The sequence below is a fragment of the Lissotriton vulgaris genome, chromosome 6 (assembly GCF_964263255.1).
Source record: "Lissotriton vulgaris chromosome 6, aLisVul1.2, whole genome shotgun sequence".
In the NCBI taxonomy this organism is placed as follows: domain Eukaryota; kingdom Metazoa; phylum Chordata; class Amphibia; order Caudata; family Salamandridae; genus Lissotriton; species Lissotriton vulgaris.
Genome location: NC_141694.1, coordinates 1,330,864,455 through 1,330,885,973, shown reverse-complemented (window position 1 = coordinate 1,330,885,973; position 21,519 = coordinate 1,330,864,455). Strand labels below are relative to the sequence as shown.

The 21,519-nt window shown below is 35.4% G+C and overlaps 1 protein-coding gene across 3 annotated transcripts in view; it reads right to left on the bottom strand.

Annotated features, from left to right (window-relative positions):
• Positions 1-21,519, bottom strand: part of LOC147708847 (MFS-type transporter SLC18B1-like) — a 721,944-nt gene that overhangs the window by 649,000 nt on the left and 51,425 nt on the right. For all 3 annotated transcript variants that reach the window (XM_086927467.1, XM_086927468.1, XM_086927469.1), the window contains exon 2: positions 56-195. In XM_086927467.1, the coding sequence (XP_086783593.1) occupies positions 56-195 (140 nt within the window). The remainder of the gene's footprint in view (positions 1-55; positions 196-21,519) is intronic.

The window sequence follows — 21,519 nt, the reverse complement described above, 5'->3', positions numbered from 1 at the left end:
ATAACTACATGATTAAGCAAATGTGGACTGCTTGATGTAAAAAGGAACCACCTACCTCCTGAGGAAAAAAGGGGGCCAAAATAGAGTAGATGATCATTGAGCTAAAGTTAATTGAAGCACAGGAGATCAGGGTGAAAATCTGTGCTCTTGAAAGCTTTCCAGATTCCTCTTTGAACTCATCTGGTCTTTGACTGCCTGAAACAAAAAATGAAATTGGAAATAGTGAAATCCTGGAATACAATAAAGGAGGAGGCAGGGTATTAACTCCCACACAGATTAATATTCGAGGACCTTGTAAAGCAGGTGGCAATGAGAATTTAGGGATTAGTAGCACTGACACAAATCAACAGGCCCTTCTAAGAGAAAAGTGAGTGTTAAGTATTTAAAACAGCACCAAATAAAACAAAAGTCAAGAAATCAAACTACACAATTCCCATATGAATGTAGTAAAATAATAAACATTTAATAAGTAAAACAGCAATAAAAATGTCAAGAATGTATAATATTTTAAAGTTCAAAAGTCACAAATCTTTAAGAAACTTCAAAGTGCTAGTGAAGGTCAAAGAACACAGGTGTATACATTTATACTTCTGGAATCATTTAGATCCTGGCGGACTACTAGGCAGTCCACCAGAGGTGCTGAACTCATGACCTCCACCACACAGGGAGAGAATGGTGTCCACAAGTCACGGTGCAGACAGCGGTGTCTGCGTTATTGGGCATACCAAGTGGCGGTGCGAAGCGAGGTGGTGCCCATAGATCACAATGCAAGCAGAGGCTCGCTGGCGACATAGGGCGGCGGCATCGGTGACACTAGGGTTGCGGTGCAAAGTATGGCGGTGCCCTCTGCAGTGCCTTCAGGTCACAAGGCCTGCAGTGGCAGCATTGACAGCGTCGGGTTACCCCTTTCCTCTGGGGCAAATAAAACATCTAGTTCCAGAAACTGGTACCCAGAAGAAGTTGAAATCTTTGATTTCCCTGAGCCTTCCAACAGAAGACAAGCTTTACATCAAGCCCCTGGAGATACTTAGAATGCAGAAAGAAATGTCCAGTCCTTTTCCTGCCCAAGACAGAAGCAGCAACTGCAGGCCAACCCAGCAAAGCACACAGAAAAGTGGTAGTCTCTCCTCATAGCTGGTCCAGCTCTTCTTTCTGACAGGTTCCTTAGTCCAGCAGTAATCTAATGTTCTGGGGTCAAGGCCCAAATATGTATACCACATTTCCTTCTGAAGTTGGCAGAAACAAAGTTCCACTGGCATACATAATCCAGTTCTGCCTGGCTCAGGCCAGGCTCACTCCAGGATGTGGAGAAGGCATTGTGGAAGACAGACACAGTCCATTCAGGCGCGAGCAACAACTCCTCCCACTACTCTAAATGCAGCCAGGTCTATTCAGCCTGGCTATGAGTCTCTCAGGAAAGGCAGGACGCAACTCAACTCCCCCTGGCGTCTGTGTAGTGTGAATGCACAAACAAGCCCCTGTCAGTTTAAAACCCAGACACTGAATACAAAACTGGCAGAGGCAAATAGGATGGTTAGACAAGAAAATACCCTCTTTTCTAAAAGTAGTATTTTCAAACACATAATATAAAATCATCTTCACTAAAAGATGTACTTTTAAATCCTGAGTTCATCCTAACCTCCATTTCTCTATCTTGTCCCAATGGAAAGTTATGCTTGTAAGATGTTACAAAGCAACTCAAATGTCAGCCTATGGGACAGATAGCCTTGCAATAGAGAAAAATGAAATACGCAGTTGTTCACTATCAGGACATGTAAAACACAACAGTACATGTCCCACCTTTCACATACACTGCACTCTACCCATGGGGTACCTTGGGCTTCCAGAGGGGTGCCTTACATAGAGAAAAGGGTAGGTGTGGGCCTGGTAAGTGAGTGCACTTGCCAGGTCGACATGGCAGTGAAAACTGCATGCATACACTGCAGTGGCAGGTCTGAGACACCTCTGACAGGCTGTCAGTGTGGGTGGCACAATCAGTGCTGCAGGCCAACTACCAACATTTGGTTTACATGCCCTGGGCACACACAGTGCACTGTACTAGGGACTTGGTAGTAAATCATATCAGCAAATCATGTAAAAACACCAATCCATAAGCACAATTTACATGGAGAGCATATGCACTTTAGCACTGAATAGCAGTGACAAAGTGCCAAGAGTCCTAAAACCAATATAAAGCAAGGTCAAAAACAGGAGGCAAAAAGTCTGTGGGTGAACCAGCTGAAAAAGCCAAGTTTAACACTTTTTCTATGCTTGTCTAATGGCAACTCCTCATATAAGGCCCTTCTAAACATATGGAGTATGGTGAGTTCATGAGGCTGAAGAGGGTGCACAAAGATTTATATGAGGCTCCAATGGTTTTGCTCATTAGGCAGCACTGGCCAAATTAGTCTATACACGTGTGATTATGAGGTATATGAGAATGTACATGAATGTATGGGGCTGAACTGGGTATCTGAAAGACAAGCATTGGCAAAGTCAATAGGTTTGGCGTTTGACAGTGGAAGTATTTGGTATTAGTCGGGTGACTTAGTGCATTGCCCTCAGACAAGGCTTGACTGGGATCACAAATCATCCCTGGCAATTAAGCCTGACCAGCCCCCCGAGGAGGGGGGGTGTAGACGTAATTGGCAGGGCTAGAGCACTGCTGGGTGCTTTTGTTGAAAGGGACTGATTTTTCAGTACTGCTGCAAAACCGACCCCAACCTTCCGGCCCACTGGGGAAAAGCCCAGTGCCTGCTACAGCCAATAGGGCCCTGCCCTCAGATGTCCTACAAAGGAAATACCATAATAAAGTAACATCTTGGGTTGAAGCAATTCAGAATTATAGTGTACTGCTCTCTTGCAGAACAGACTGCATTAGCAGGGTAAAGCAAGATGTAGCCTCAACAAAGTGTCATGAAAAGGAGTCCGAAGATGAAATTTATTTTATAAGTGATGAACTTAAAAGATATGCACCCTTCAAATAGTGCAATGCAGATACTTTTGACAAAGAGCTAGTACATTTGCTGCATTTTATGAAAACCTGTGTGCCAATATCTTTACTTTATGAGCAAACAAAGTTATAAACACAATGACATAATCATGACAGCAGAATGAAATAAATAAATACCCACGGCCAATTAGAGAAGAGCAATATGCCTGAATGACAGTCTTAGGCATTCAAACACCAACACTTACTAACAAAAAAGCCATAAGTCACCGAGTAAAATTTGTTGTGTCAGCAAAAAACACTCGAAATTACAAGTTACACATCTTGATGCATCTGCAGTCTAACAAACAACGTGAGCCCAGTTCAAACCTAATAGGAGAGAGATGGGACAATGTAACTATTCTTCAAATACCACAGGCTTGATGAAAGCCAGTGCCTAAATGTGGTTAGACACAAAGCCCGCTCTGTTTCTTTCTGTAGTTCTTCGTAGTGTACTTATTTGAAGAATTAGTGGCATGAGGTCTCTTAACATCGAAACCTGCCTTTATTCAGACCTAGAAAATCCTAGAATATGGCAATTTGGGTTCTCGTCCTGCCCAAAGCACTATATATTTACAAATAACACAGGTACAGAAAACTGCACAAAGAGCATGGTGCAACCAGTGCACAAAGATGACTCACTGAGTTAAGTGTTCCCTCTTAATATATATGTGTGACAATTGGGTCATGACATGAGCTAGAATCTTAACCTGGCCAACGCGGAGTATATCTTGACAAGGTTGACAAATTGCACACTGTGCAATTAGCTAATACCAGTACTAGTTATTTTCAGCAAAAATGTCGAAACTCCAGTAAGTTCTGTATGAAACAAGTTTTTTTAATATTACTCTGCACAAGGAATGGTTGGAGGTCATGGCTTGTGAGCAGTACAATATTGTCATGTCCAGAGGTAATACGGTGTTCACATGCCTATAAAGCCAGATAGCATGTGATGACATTAGATGCAGATTACAGCCTCAGGCCATGCTTTGCTTGTACAGTGCAAAGTGCCTGGATGTCTGGTATACCCTCAGGGTACACCATGGAAACATGTGGTGTGCTCTTGATATGCGGCTAGATATTTTTTTTAATTAGGGTAAAGGCGTATCAGTTCTAGACAAAAATAAAGACATGATCTGGCTGAATCAACGTTATACTACTTATAATATTGGCAAAACACTACCTTTTATAGTTGAAAGGATAATCTAATTATGAAGACAGCAACCATGGTGAAACTCTGCATCAAAGGTGAACATACTTTGCAATGTATGTGGTTGTTAATAATTAACCTATTTATTACCTAGAATATCTAGCGAGCAAACATATAAGTAACCTGTAAACTACTGAAGTTCAACCATTGTCCAAGTTCTACAATCAATACTAAGATACTACGTACATGCCAACATTTTTAGGTCTCGCCTAGGAAGTGCTTGGGCTGTCTCGTTGAAACATGCAGTATGTATTATAGCGTGGAAGATTTGTTTAACCTCTGCCCACTCTCTGCCCATTTTTTTGTATTGGCTTAGGTCTTAAATACAGCCTTCCCATTTGTTTTAGGCTTGTTTGTCCCTCCTTCTGACTGCCATGTTGTCATTTGTGTCCTTCCATGGCAATTGGCCCCTTTACTGTAAACACTATTTTGTTCCCCCGCCTTCCGCACCCCCGTCTCCTCCCGCAGTCCATGACTTCTGGGGACGCCACCACCCCAAGTTCTATTGCAATACCAATGCTTGTTTTTAATGTAGTGCGCCCGCATTTGGGCTCATGGAGAAGAGTGAGCCCACCCCTCATTTACAAGTATTTAGAAGCAGGAGCCCACCCCACATTTGCGAGCATTGAGAAGCGGGAGCCCACCCCGCATTTGTGAAGAGCCGCCGAGATCGGCCAGAACCACTGCCTCGAGAAATACAGAAGTCAGGCAAGGCTGGCAGATGTTGGGAGGAGCTTACGGCCCAGCAGAGGAAGTTACTGTGTGCCGGCGAGTGGAAACACATGGCTGCGACTTTTCAAAAGGAGAGGGTCGTGTTTAGGTTATATATCGTAAGAGTTCAATATAAACGCTCATTTAGTGTTGCAATAATTGTCTCAGAAAATGTGACGATAGGAAGAACATGGGGAAAATTACAGCCACGTAGCAATTGCCTTGTGATTGGTGGAAATTCATAAGGGCGCAGGTGGTTGGTGAAATAAATTGATAGCGGACGTTGTCGTTGTTCGATAGTGGTGATTTCCTGTTTATGGTTTGGCCCGTTCCTATCGTTAGGTTGCAATCTAGTGCTTCTATTGTGGGCATCTATTCGACTGAGGAGTAGAAGTAGTACTCCAAACACCAGTTATGGTCTGCGACAAAAGTGTGTTATGTGGACGGGTTAGGACGAAAGTGTTGTGGATGCCATGGCGAAGACCTTTCTTCAGCTATGGGTGTGGGAGTATTGTTACGGAGCTGGGATCGTCACTAAATGATGAGAATTATTTCTTATGGTGTGGTTTGGAAAAAAAACATTCACACAATAATATCTCCTGCAGTGTGGTTTGAGAAAAGCACCCACATAATAATGTTTTCTAAGGCGTAGCTTGCTACACATTCCTATTTCATAGGATAGAACGGTAACTGGGCATAATATCGATTAAAAAATATCGAATGGGCATAATGTCGAGTAAAAAATATCGAGTGTAGTGAAATATCGAATGTAATTATATCGATGATACAAATATCGTTTTAGTTTTACTTAAGTAAATATCGAAGTAAATAATATCAATTCCAAAATATTGTGTAATGTTAATATCGATTTGTTAGTGTTAAAAATATTGTTTTAACATATATTGAATGTAAAAAATATCGAAAATAAAATATAGATAGTATAAAATATCGAAAAAATTTATATAATGTTAATAATATAAATATACCAAATGTGTTTCTATTGTTGATTTTTTCTGATTTTGAAATAATGTTTAAATTGTGTATTTTATGTTAATTTTTTAGGGACGGGATGTAGGGTTATTAGGGGATAAGGGTGGGGAGTGTTTTAAAATAATTAGTTTTACATTTAAAAAATATGTTCATTTTGTTAAAATAATTGAAATTTATAAGAAATAAAATTTAACAATAAATTAAAAAAATGTATTTTAACTTTTAGGAGTGGGGTGTTGGGTTATTAGGGGATAAAGTGGGGAGTGTTTCAAAAACTGTTTCTTAAAATGTTTTAATTATGTAAATTAAATTTAAAAATTGAAAAAAAACTAAATTTGGAATATTTGTTTAAAACTTTAGGAGCGGGATGTAGGGCTATTAGGGGAGAAGGGTGGAGAGTGTTTTAAAATATTGTTTTTCTTTTTTTAAATATGCAAATTTAAAAATTTAAATTTAAAAAATATAAATAAAAAGAATGTAAATTTTAAATTTATTCATGTAAATTTAGGAGTGGGATGTTGGGTTATTAGGGGATAAGGGTGGGGAGTGTTTTTAAAACATTTAAAAAAATATTCAAATATGCAAATTAAATTAAACATTTGAAATTATTTAAAAATAATATTTATCCAAATTACAGATTTTTTAATGTCATTTTAGGAGTGGGATGTTGGGTTATTAGGGGATAAGGTTGGGGAGTGTTTGAAAGTATGATAAAAAAACATATGCAAAAAATTATTTTGCAAATGTTATGCACATTGAAAATTTAAATTTAAAATTTAGAAATAATTTTCAAATTTAATATTATTAACCATAATTTGTGTTAGTAGTGTTTAATGCTGGATATTGATATTTTAGAATTTTTTTTATTAAAAAATACATTTTCGGATAATTTGAAATAAATTAATGGGAGGTTTATTTGATAGGGGATATGGGATATATTGTTTAAAATGAATGATTTTGTTAAAAATGTTAATATTTTGGAGTAGGAATAGTAAATTTGATATGATTATTATCCAGTAACTTGCCTGACTTTTATGTGAAAGGAGTGGTAATAGTAAATAAAATTCAGTTAGTGTCCAGCACCTTCCCTGAGTTTTATATGACTGGAGTGGGAATAGTAATTTATAATGAATCTGTGTCCAGCACATTCCCTGATTTTCACATCATTGGAGTTGGAATAGTAAATTAAATAGGGTTAATGGCCAGCACCTTCCCTGACTTTTATCTGACTGGAGTGGAAATAGTAAATTAAATTGAGTCTGTGTCCAGCACCTTCCCTGATTTTCACCTCATTAGAGTGGGAATAGTAAATAAAATTGGGTTACTTGTCCAGCACCATCCCTGACTTTTATCTGACTGGAGTGGGAATAGTAATTTATAATGAATCTGTGTCCAGCACATTCCCTGATTTTCACATCATTGGAGTTGGAATAGTAAATTAAATAGGGTTAGTGTCCTGCACCTTCCCTGAGTTTTATCTGACTGGAGTGGGAATAGTAATTTATAATGGGTCTGTGTCCAGCACCTTCCCTGATTTTCACCTCATTGGAGTGGGAACGGTAACTAAAATAGGGTTAGTGTCCAGCACCTTCCCTGAGTTTTATATGATTGGAGTGGGAATAATAATTTATAATGAATCTGTGTCCAGCACATTCCCTGATTTTCACATCATTGGAGTTGGAATAATAAATTAAATAGGGTTAGTGTCCAGCACCTTCCCTGACTTATCTGACTGGAGTAGGAATAGTAAATTAAATTGGGTTAGTGTCCAGCACCGTCCCTGAGTTTTATCTGACTGGAGTGGGAATAGTAATTTATAATGGGTATGTGTCCAGCACATTCCCAGATTTTCACCTCATTGGAGTGGGAATAGTAAATGAAATTGGGTTAGAGTCCAGCACCTTTCCTGACTTTTATTTGACTGGAGTGGGAATAGTAAATTAAATTGGGTTAGTATCCAGCACCTTCCCTGATTTTTATATGACTGGAGGGGGGATAGTAATTTATAATGGGTCTGTGTCCATCACCTTCCCTGATTTTCACCTTTTAGGAGTGGGAATAGTAAATTAAATGGGGTTAGTGTCCAGCACATTCATTAACTGTTATTTGAATGGAGTGGGATTAGTAAATTATGTATGTTTTATCATTTAATCTTAAAATTAATGTAACTAAATATATGATTTTATATTTACAGATTTAATATTTTTAATGGAAAAAGATAGATGTAAATATATAAATAATATTATAATAACCACACTTTTTATTATTAGCAGCAAAATAAGTAGAGATGTAGTGTTTGAAAGTTTTTATTAACAGTTTGTATTTATAATATGCACAGTACAGAATAAAGAAAATGTATTCTTTGTGTTACATTGTAGGTAATAAAATGTATTACATTACATTTATTTATATTCATAAATGTTTTACATTTCAAAATATATATTTTTTAACAGTATTTCAGAAAATAATATATAGTTTTGTTTCAGGATTTTTATAAACATTTTAAACAAATTTTAACAGATAAAGATTTTTGCAAAGTGTTTGTTTTTTAGTATTTTAAATATTTAATTAATAATGTTAATGTATAATATATTAAATGTATTAATTAAATATTTAGCATTTTTACATGAACAAAAATTTATAAAAAGGTAAGTACACATTTGCTACTTTGACATGCAAAATATATTTTTAATAACATTTATACATATAAAATACAATGTGTTGAGGTTATTAAGAAAAACTCTGAAAGAAAAGAAAACATTTTGATACAACTTGTTAAACAAAATTCAAAGGAAATTTATGGGCAGAAAGACTTTAAAGAGAAAGGTTAGTTTTCTGAAGGTAATGTTAAATTTAATTAATATTATTAATAATTGTATCTATGTAATATTATTTATTATTATTAATTTACATAGTTTATTTAATTATTAAATATTTTAACACAACAAACATTTTTGGACACTATTCAATCAAGTGTAAATTAGGTTCTGTATTTATTCACAATTTATATACATAAATATGATTAATAATAATGAAAATAATAGTTCTTATTTATTATTATTATTAATTTACAAATGTTACATAATTGAAGCAATTCAGAATTATAGTGTACTGCTCTCTTGCAGAACAGACTGCATTAGCAGGGTAAAGCAAGATGTAGCCTCAACAAAGTGTCATGAAAAGGAGTCCGAAGATGAAATTTATTTTATAAGTGATGAACTTAAAAGATATGCACCCTTCAAATAGTGCAATGCAGATACTTTTGACAAAGAGCTAGTACATTTGCTGCATTTTAAGAAAACCTGTGTGCCAATATCTTTACTTTAGGAGCAAACAAAGTTATAAACACAATGACATAATCATGACAGCAGAATGAAATAAATAACTACCCACGGCCAATTAGAGAAGAGTAATATGCCCGAATGACAGTCTTAGGCATTCAAACACCAACACTTACTAACAAAAAAGCCATAAGTCACCGAGTAAAATTTGTTGTGTCAGCAAAAAACACTCGAAATTACAAGTTACACATCTTGATGCATCTGCAGTCTAACAAACAACATGAGCCCAGTTCAAACCTAATAGGAGAGAGATGGGACAATGTAACTATTCTTCAAATACCACAGGCTTGATGAAAGCCAGTGCCTAAGATGTGGTTAGACACAAAGCCCGCTCTGTTTCTTTCTGTAGTTCTTCGTAGTGTACTTATTTGAAGAATTAGTGGCATGAGGTCTCTTAACATCGAAACCTGCCTTTATTCAGACCTAGAAAATCCTAGAATATGGCAATTTGGGTTCTCGTCCTGCCCAAAGCACTATATATTTACAAATAACACAGGTACAGAAAACTGCACAAAGAGCATGGTGCAACCAGTGCACAAAGATGTCTCACTGAGTTAAGTGTTCCCTCTTAATATATATGTGTGACAATTGGGTCATGACATGAGCTAGAATCTTAACCTGGCCAACGCGGAGTATATCTTGACAAGGTTGACAAATTGCACACTGTGCAATTAGCTAATACCAGTATTAGTTATTTTCAGCAAAAATGTCGAAACTCCAGTAAGTTCTGTATGAAACAAGTTTTTTTTAATATTACTCTGCACAAGGAATGGTTGGAGGTCATGGCTTGTGAGCAGTACAATATTGTCATGTCCAGAGGTAATACGGTATTCACATGCCTATAAAGCCAGATAGCATGTGATGACATTAGATGCAGATTACAGCCTCAGGCCATGCTTTGCTTGTACAGTGCAAAGTGCCTGGATGTCTGGTATACCCTCAGGGTACACCATGGAAACATGTGGTGTGCTCTTGATATGCGGCTAGATATTTTTTTTAATTAGGGTAAAGGCGTATCAGTTCTAGACAAAAATAAAGACATGATATGGCTGAATCAACGTTATACTACTTATAATATTGGCAAAACACTACCTTTTATAGTTGAAAGGATAATCTAATTATGAAGACAGCAACCATGGTCAAACTCTGCATCAAAGGTGAACATACTTTGCAATGTATGTGGTTGTTAATAATTAACCTATTTATTACCTAGAATATCTAGCGAGCAAACATATAAGTAACCTGTAAACTACTGAAGTTCAACCATTGTCCAAGTTCTACAATCAATACTAAGATACTACGTACATGCCAACATTTGTAGGTCTCGCCTAGGAAGTGCTTGGGCTGTCTCGTTAAAACATGCAGTATGTATAATAGCGTGGAAGATTTGTTAAAGCTCTGCCCACTCTCTGCCCATTTTTTTTGTATTGGCTTCGGTCCTAAATACAGCCTTCCCATTGGTTTTAGGCTTGTTTGTCCCTCCTACTGACTGCCATGTTGTCATTTGTGTCCTTCCATGGCAATTGGCCCCTTTACTGTAAACACTATTTTGTTCCCCCGCCTTCCCCACCCCCGTCTCCTCCCGCAGTCCATGACTTCTGGGGACGCCACCACCCCAAGTTCTAATGCATCACCAATGCTTGTTTTTAATGTAGTGCTCCCGCATTTGGGCTCATGGAGAAGAGTGAGCCCACCCCTCATTTACAAGTATTTAGAAGCAGGAGCCCACTCCACATTTGCGAGCATTGAGAAGCGGGAGCCCACCCCGCATTTGTGAAGAGCCGCCGAGATCGGCCAGAACCACTGCCTCGAGAAATACAGAAGTCAGGCAAGGCTGCCAGATGTTGGGAGAAGCTTACGGCCCAGCAGAGGAAGTTACTGTGTGCCGGCGAGTGGAAACACATGGCTGCAACTTTTCAAAAGGAGAGGGTCGTGTTTAGGTTATATATCGTAAGAGTTCAATATAAACACTCATTTAGTGTTGCAATAATTGTCTCAGAAAATGTGACGATAGGCAGAACATGGGGAAAATTACAGACACGTAGCAATTCCCTTGTGATTGGTGGAAATTCATAAGGGCGCAGGTGGTTGGTGAAATAAATTGATAGCGGACGTTGTCGTTGTTCGATAGTGGTGATTTCCTGTTTATGTTTTGGCCCGTTCCTATCGTTAGGTTGCAATCTCGTGCTTCTATTGTGGGCATCTATTCGACTGAGGAGTAGAAGTAGTACTCCAAACACCAGTTATGGTCTGCGACAAAAGTGTGTTATGTGGACGGGTTAGGACGAAAGTGTTGTGGATGCCATGGCGAAGACCTTTCTTCAGCTATGGGTGTGGGAGTATTGTTACGGAGCTGGGATCGTCGCTAAATGATGAGAATTATTTCTTATAGTGTGGTTTGGAAAAAAAACATTCACACAATAATATCTCCTGCAGTGTGGTTTGAGAAAAGCACCCACATAATAATGTTTTCTAAGGCGTAGCTTGCTACACATTCCTATTTCATAGGATAAAACGGTAACTGGGCATAATATCGATTAAAAAATATCGAATGGGCATAATGTCGAGTCAAAAATATCGAGTGTAGTGAAATATCGAATGTAATTATATCGATGATACAAATATCGTTTTAGTTTTACTTAAGTAAATATCGAAGTAAATAATATCAAATCCAAAATATTGTGTAATGTTAATATCGATTTGTTAGTGTTAAAAATATTGTTTTAACATATATTGAATGTAAAAAATATCGAAAAAATATAGATAGTATAAAATATGGAAAAAATGTATATAATGGTAATAATATAAATATAACAAATGTGTTTCTATTGTTGATTTTTTCTGATTTTGAAATAATGTTTAAATTGTGTATTTTATGTTAATTTTTTAGGGACAGGATGTAGGGTTATTAGGGGATAAGGGTGGGGAGTGTTTTAAAATAATTAGTTTTACATTTAAAAAATATGTTCATTTTGTTAAAATAATTGAAATTTATAAGAAATAAAATTTAACAATAAATTAAAAAAATGTATTTTCACTTTTAGGAGCGGGGTGTTGGGTTATTAGCGGATAAAGTGGGGAGTGTTTCAAAAACTGTTTCTTAAAATGTTTTAATTATGTAAATTAAATTTAAAAATTAAAAAAAAATTAAATTTGGAATATTTGTTTAAAATTTTAGGAGCGGGATGTAGGGCTATTAGGGGAGAAGGGTGGAGAGTGTTTTAAAATATTTTTTTATACATTTTATAATTATGAAAAATAAAACTAGAATTTAAAAAAAAATTGAAAATATTTAGTAAATTTTAAATATATTTTAGAAATTTTAGGAGCGGGATGTTGGGTTATTGGGGGATAAGGGTGAGGAGTGTTTTAAAATATTGTTTTTCTTTTTTTAAATATGCAAATTTAAAAATTAAAATTTAAAAAATATAAATAAAAATAATGTAAATTTTAAATGTATTTATGTAAATTTAGGAGTGGGATGTTGGGTTATTAGGGGATAAGGGTGGGGAGTGTTTTTAAAACATTTAAAAAAATATTCAAATATTCAAATTAAATTAAATATTTGAAATTATTTAAAAATAATATTTATCCAAATTACAGATTTTTTAATGTAATTTTAGGAGAGGGATGTTGGGTTATTAGGGGATAAGGTTGGGGAGTGTTTGAAAGTATGATAAAAAAACATATTATGCAAAAAATTATTTTGCAAATTTTATGCAAATTGAAAATTTAAATTTAAAATTTAGAAATAATTTTCAAATTTAATATTATTAACTACAATTTGTGTTAATAGTATTTAATGCTGGATATTGATATTTTAGAAAAAAAAATTAATTAAAAAATACATTTTCGGATAATTTGAAATACATTTTTTTACAAATTTTGAAAAAATAATTAATTTAAATATATTATTAATAAAACAAATTAAATAGGTAAAAAATATAAATATATACATTATTAATGGGAGGTTTATTTGATAGGGGATATGGGATATATTGTTTAAAATGAATGATTTTGTTAAAAATGTTAATATTTTGGAGTAGGAATAGTAAATTTGATATGAGTATTATCCAGTAACTTGCCTGACTTTTATGTGAAAGGAGTGGTAATAGTAAATAAAATTCGGTTAGTGTCCAGCACCTTCCCTGAGTTTTATATGACTGGAGTGGGAATAGTAATTTATAATGAATCTGTGTCCAGCACATTCCCTGATTTTCACATCATTGGAGTTGGAATAGTAAATTAAATAGGGTTAATGGCCAGCACCTTCCCTGACTTTTATCTGACTGGAGTGGAAATAGTCAATTAAATTGGGTCTGTGTCCAGCACCTTCCCTGATTTTCACCTCATTGGAGTGGGAATAGTAAATAAAATTGGGTTACTGTCCAGCACCATCCCTGACTTTTATCTGACTGGAGTGGGAATAGTAATTTATAATGAATCTGTGTCCAGCACATTCCCTGATTTTCACATCATTGGAGTTGGAATAGTAAATTAAATAGGGTTAGTGTCCAGCACCTTCCCAGAGTTTTATCTGACTGGAGTGGGAATAGTAATTTATAATGGGTCTGTGTCCAGCACCTTCCCTGATTTTCACCTCATTGGAGTGGGAATGGTAACTAAAATAGGGTTAGTGTCCAGCACCTTCCCTGAGTTTTATATGATTGGAGTGGGAATAATAATTTATAATGAATCTGTGTCCAGCACATTCCCTGATTTTCACATCATTGGAGTTGGAATAATAAATTAAATAGGGTTAGTGTCCAGCACCTTTCCTGACTTTTATCTGACTGGAGTGGGAATAGTAAATTAAATTGGGTTAGTGTCCAGCACCGTACCTGAGTTTTATCTGACTGGAGTGGGAATAGTAAATTAAATTGGGTTAGTGTCCAGCACCTTCCTTGAGTTTTATCTGAGTGGAGTGGGAATAGTAATTTATAATGGGTATGTGTCCAGCACCTTCACAGATTTTCACTTTATTGGAGTGGGAATAGTAAATAGAATTGGGTTACTGTCCAGCACCTTCCCTGACTTTTATCTGACTGGATTGGGAATAGTAAATTAAATTGGGTTAGTGTCCAGCACCTTCCCTGAGTTTTATCTGACTGGAGTGGGAATAGTAATTTATAATGGGTATGTGTCCAGCACATTCCCAGATGTTCACCTCATTGGAGTGGGAATAGTAAATGAAATTGGGTTAGAGTCCAGCACCTTTCCTGACTTTTATTTGACTAGAGTGGGAATAGTAAATTAAATTGGGTTAGTATCCAGCACCTTCCCTGATTTTTATATGACTGGAGGGGGGATAGTAATTTATAATGGGTCTGTGTCCAGCACCTTCCCTGATTTTCACCTTTTAGGAGTGGGAATAGTAAATTAAATGGGGTTAGTGTCCAGCACATTCCTTAACTGTTATTTGAATGGATTGGGATTAGTAAGTTATGTATGTTTTATCATTTAATCTTAAAATTAATGTAACTAAATATATGATTTTATATTTACAGATTTAATATTTTTAATGGAAAAATATAGATGTAAATATATAAATAATATTATAATAACCACACTTTTTATTATTAGCAGCAAAATAAGTAGAGATGTAGTGTTTGAAAGTTTTTATTAACAGTTTGTATTTATAATATGCACAGTACAGAATAAAGAAAATGTATTCTTTGTGTTACATTGCAGGTAATAAAATGTATTACATTTATTTATATTCATAAATGTTTTACATTTCAAAATATATATTTTTTAACAGTATTTCAGAAAATAATATATAGTTTTGTTTCAGGATTTTTATAAACATTTTAAACAAATTTTAACAGATAAAGATTTTTGCAAAGTGTTTGTTTTTTAGTATTTTAAATATTTAATTAATAATGTTAATGTATAATATATTAAATTTATTAATTAAATATTTAGCATTTTTACATGAACAAAAATTTATAAAAAGGTAAGTACACATTTGCTACTTTGACATGCAAAATATATTTTAATAACATTTATACATATAAAATACAATGTGTTGAGGTTATTAAGAAAGACTGAAAGAAAAGAAAAAATGTTGATACAACTTGTTAAACAACATTCAAAGGAAATTAATGGGCAGAAAGACTTTAAAGAGAAAGGTTAGTTTTCTGAAGGTAATGTTAAATTTAATTAATATTATTAATAATTGTATCTATGTAATATTATTTATTATTATTAATTTACATAGTGTATTTAATTATTAAATATTTTAACACAACAAACATTTTTGGACACTATTCGATCAAGTGTAAATTAGGTTCTGTATTTATTCACAATTTATATACATAAATATGATTAATAATAATGAAAATAATAGTTCTTATTTATTATTATTATTAATTTACAAATGTTACATAATTGTATAGTAACTTGATAAATAATACATAAATGTCAATTGTATATAAATTCAAGTTGTATTTGTTCTATGTATTTATTACACTGTTTATATATTAAATGAAGAATTAATAATAATTAGTAATACATTTTTATTAATTATTAATTTCCTAAGGAGAATTCATCTACAAATATATTTATAAGTGATATAAATAAATGTATAATATTTTAAGTTTAGTAGTATATTTTATTTTTACTAAGAACATTGTATTTAATGTTTAAGTTTCTATTATTGTGTAGATGGGACTATTTTTTTACCGCGTAAGGTTATTTAGCGCATTCCGGACTGGAGAAGATCGTGGTTGGATGCTGCGTCGCGTTGGGAAAGGTAAGGTTATTTTTAACTCTAATATGTTAGAGAGTAGTAGTGTTTGAGTGTATTTCGGAGGTGTGTAGTATTACTCTAGGTATTTTGTCACGGTTTTAGTATGTTTTAGGTGTTAGTTGTTTTTTACGGAGGTGTCATGAGTGTTTGAGGCCTAGTGTATTTTCTGTGTTTGATTTAAACATATGTTGATTGTAATGTTTTATAATATTGTTTATGTGTATTTTGTAACATTTGGGGGCTTTGTGTGGGTGGTTTTGTGTTCGGTTAGTGTCCAGCACCTTCCCTGAGTTTTATATGACTGGAGTGGGAATAGTAATTTATAATGAATCTGTTTCCAGCACATTCCCTGATTTTCACATAATTGGAGTTGGAATAGTAAATTAAATAGGGTTAGTGGCCAGCACCTTCCCTGAGTTTTATCTGACTGGAGTGGGAATAGTAATTTATAATGGGTCTGTGTCCAGCACCTTCCCTGATTTTCACCTCATTGGAGTGGGAATGGTAAATAAAATAGGGTTAGTGTCCAGCACATTCCCTGAGTTTTATATGACTGGAGTGGGAATACTAATTTATAATAAATCTGTGTCCAGCACATTCCCTGATTTTCACATCATTGGAGTTGGAATAGTAAATTAAATAGGGTTAGTGTCCAGCACCTTCCCTGACTTTTATCTGACTGGAGTGGGAATAGTAAATCAAATTGGGTTAGTGTCCAGCACCTTCCCTGACTTTTATCTGACTGGAGGGGGAATAGCAAATTAAATAGGGTTAGTGTCCAGCACCTTCCCTGACTTTTATCTGACTGGAGTGGGAATAGTAAATTAAATTGGGTTAGTGTCCAGCACCGTCCCTGAGTTTTATCTGACTGGAGTGGGAATAGTAAATTAAATTGGGTTAGTGTCCAGCACCTTCCTTGAGTTTTATCTGAGTGGAGTGGGAATAGTGATTTATAATGGGTATGTGTCCAGCACCTTCACAGATTTTCACTTCATTGGAGTGGGAATAGTAAATAGAATTGGGTTACTGTCCAGCACCTTCCCTGACTTTTATCTGACTGGATTGGGAATAGTAAATCAAATTGGGTTAGTGTCCAGCACCTTCCCCGACTTTTATCTGACTGGAGTGGAAATAGTAAATTAAATTGGGTTAGTGTCCAGCACCTTCCCTGAGTTTTATCTGACTGGAGTGGGAATAGTAATTTATAATTGGTATATGTCCAGCACATTCCCAGATTTTCACCTCATTGGAGTGGGAATAGTAAATGAAATTGGGTTAGAGTCCAGCACCTTTCCTGACTTTTATTTGACTGGAGTGGGAATAGTAAATTAAATTGGGTTAGTATCCAGCACCTTCCCTGATTTTTATATGACTGGAGTGGGAATAGTAATTTATAATGGGTCTGTGTCCAGCACCTTCCCTGATTTTCACCTTTAAGGAGTGGGAATAGTAAATTAAATGGGGTTAGTGTCCAGCACATTCCTTAACTGTTATTTGAATGGAGTGGGATTAGTAAGTTATATATGTTTTATCATTTAATCTTAAAAGTAATGTAACTAAATATATGATTTTATATTTACAGATTTAGGGGTCCATTAGGATGGCGGGCGGAAACAGTCCGCCCGCCACCCTAACGGAGATCGGGACCGCCCGCCTAAAGGGCGGGGGTCCCGACATTGGCATTAGGATGCGCCCGCCACTGTGGCGGGCGCATTCCTCAAAGTAACATTGTGGCGGGCGGTGCTCACTGCACCGCCCGCCACAATGTTAAAAACAAATGCACGCATTTGCATACTCGAAGCGGCAGGCACCGCGCGGTGCCTGCCGCTGCGATTATGCAAATGCAGGGGGGTACCACATGTACCCCCCCGTGTGCCACCCCCCTTTGCCCGTCACTCTGGGGGCCCACAGGGGCCCCCCAGAGTGAACACCGCATGCCTTTCCGTGGCGGCATTGCCGCCACGGAAAGGCATTGAGAAATGCCTATTCTAATATGGCTGGCGGTGTCTGATAGACAACGCCACCATGTTATCCCTTTTCCGCCCCGGCCGCTATACGACCGGGGCGGAAAACAGGCGGGCGGTCTTTCCGACCGCTGCGGTCCCCTCCGCCATCGTAATATGGCGGGGGGGAATGCAGGGAAGGATGGCGGGCGGATTGCCTCCACCAGGGTGGCGGTGGCCACCGCTACCCTGGCGGAGGCAATCCGCCCGCCATCCTAATGGGCCCCCTAATATTTTTAATGGAAAAAGATAGATGTAAATATATAAATAATATTATAATAACCACACTTTTTATTATTAGCAGCAAAATAAGTAGAGATGTAGTGTTTGAAAGTTTTTATTAACAGTTTGTATTTATAATATGCACAGTACAGAATAAAAAAATATATTCTTTGTGTTACATTGTAGGTAATAAAATGTATTACATTACATTTATTTATATTCATAAATGTTTTACATTTCAAAATATATATTTTTTAACAGTATTTCAAAAAATATTATATACAGTTTTGTTTCAGGATTTTTATAAACATTTTAAACAAATTTTAACCGATAAAGATTTTTGTAAAGTGTTTGTTTTTTAGTATTTTAAATATTTAATTAATAATGTTAATATATAATATATTAAATGTATTAATTAAATAATTAGCATTTTTACATGAACAAAAATGTATAAAAAGGTAAGTACACATTTGCTACTTTGAAATGCAAAATATATTTTTAATAACATTTATACATATAAAATACAATGTTCTTAGTAATACATAATATTTGTAATGAATTATTGTAAAGTATATACTAAGGTTATTTAATTAAAAAGTAGTTTGTAATACAATAGAAGAAAGAAAATAATTTGTACAGTGAGGTACAATGTTTGATTTGTATTTTTAAATTATTTACTTGTATATTAATTATTATTAATAATTGTATCTATGTAATATTATTTATTATTATTAATTTACATAGTTTATTTAATTATTAAATATTTTAACACATAACAAACATTTTTGGACAATATTCAATCAAGTGTAAATTAGGTTCTGTATTTATTTACAATTTATATAGATAAATATGATGAATAATAATAAAAAATAATAGTTATTATTAATTATTATTATTAATTTACAAATGTTACATAATTGTATAGTAACTTGATAAATAATACATAAATGTTAAGTGTATATAAATTCAAGTTGTATTTGTTCCATGTATTTATTACACTCTTTATATATTAAATGAAGAATTAATAATAATTAGTAATACATTTTTATTATTTATTATTCAAGTTCAAGTTTATTATGATAACGGAACTCTTTACGAGGTCCACATAAAAAGACATAAAATATGCATACAAGAGAGCATTAAGCGTAAAATTTCGAACTAGCATATAGCATCAAATACACAACAGTTTAAAAATTTTCCGACTTAATACAGATCTAAAAAACATTTGAAGAACATGTACAGTTTAAAACAAAACATTTCATTTGGCGGGTTAATCATAGCCGCCCGGAAAGCAGAGGCTGACAAAATGTTGAGTTGAAGGCAGATTGGTCTTAACCATCTTCGCCTGAAAGTCATCAGAGCTGGACAAACGAAAATGACATGAGCCAAATCTTGGTCATACATCTGACAAAAATCACAGATCGCAGAGTGACCATACCATCTGGAATAAAGAGATTTCAACGGAAGCAAATCCTGTCTTACTAAAAGCACTAGGCGTCTAACTCCGTGCGAAATGTTCCATTGAGTATACGGTTGAGCTTTCCTCAATAGACAGGACTCAATAACAGGAGTGCAACCTTTTTTCAACATCCGGAAATCTCTATCCAGACTAAACCCAAGTTCCCACGTGGAGGACTTCAAAAGGGTTTTTAATTGATAGGAAGATAAAGAAAATAAAACATCTTTATCTAATTGCAATTGACCCACAGCATATCTGAAATTTTTTACAATCGAAGAATAGTTATTAAAGTTTCCCAGCAATTCATTTTTTATGAGATGTCTTAAGGTATTGGGCTCACTCTTTGCAAGACTTACAACCCAGCGTATGATACCAGCCAGACCTTGGACCCAGCTGCTGCGTAAGCCGAGTTCCTGTCTTAAGGAAGCAGTAGAATTTGCTGTGCTAACGGATAATAAACTACGTAAAATTTTTCCTTCCGAGGAATTTAAAAAGCTCCAATTTTTATGGTCAATTAACTCTATTCCGTATAATAGGGAGGCAGGAACTTTTGCTCTAAATACATCCAGTAGTATAGAAAAATGCCTTCTACCTGTGGCTTTATACAAGGATACCAAACTCTTTCCCTGCGAGATAGCCTTCCGGGAATTATTGGCCATATGAGCTTTCTCGCTTAAATTACTCATGACAATTTTACCAAGGAAGGCATAAGAACTCACGGTTTCCAATTTTTGACCCCCTACTGCCCATGGAAAGTTATAAAATTTAGGTTTCTTCCTTCCAGCCATACACATCACTTTGCTTTTTGCAGTATTTATCAACAGATAATGGTTTCCAGCGTATTCATAAAGAGCTTGCAGGCGATTATTCAGGCCCGTCGGGGTAAGATCGAGAATCAAAATATCATCTGCATACATGAGGCATACAATCGGAACGCCCCCCAAGGTCGGGGCAATCCCGGAGCATGCTGAGAGCGCTAGAGGTAGATCTACTGTGTAGAGTGAGAAAAGCAAAGGAGCCAAAAGGCAACCTTGCTTTAACCCGTTGGATGTGGGTATTATTCTAGATAAACCTCTTTCACCGCCAAGCAGCACTCTGCACCAGGTGTCTGAATAAAGGGCACGGATTAATTTAATAAGGAAAGGGGGCATCCCTAAATCAAATAGCTTTCTCCACAGCAGTGTTCTGTCCACTTTATCAAATGCCGTGGAGAAGTCAATAAATGCACCATATACATGCCCTCCACGCACTTTCACATATTTTTCCGTAATAACCTGAAGTGCAGTCAAGTTGTCTAACGTTCCATGCTTTTGCCTGAAACCAGTTTGTTCAAAAGGTAGAATTTTGAACTCAGTTACCCAATTGTTAATTAAAGTGAGAATACATTTTGCGAAAACCTTACCGATGGCGTCAAGTAAAGCAATTTGATGATAATTTTGAGGAAGGTCTCTTGCCCCTTTTTTATATAAAGGAACAAGGATACTCCCTTTCCAGGAAGGAGGAACTATTCCGCTGAAGAAGCAAGATTTAAACACAGGAAAAAGAATTTTGCTCCATAGCTCACTCTGTTGTTTTAATACAGAGATGGGAACTTCATCGGGTCCCATCGCACTGGAGGAGCGCATGTTCTTAATAGCAAATTCAATATCCTTTTCAGAGGGAGAATCGTATACACGAGAGTCAACATAAGTTGCATCATTATTTAATTGTAAATTATTATTACTGTACAGATTCTCAATATATTGGACCCAGATCTGTTCATCAATGGCAATAGGCGTAGGACTGACTCTAGTACCACAGCCTTTGCCGATTAATGACCAGAATGTCCTGGCTTGGCCGTTAT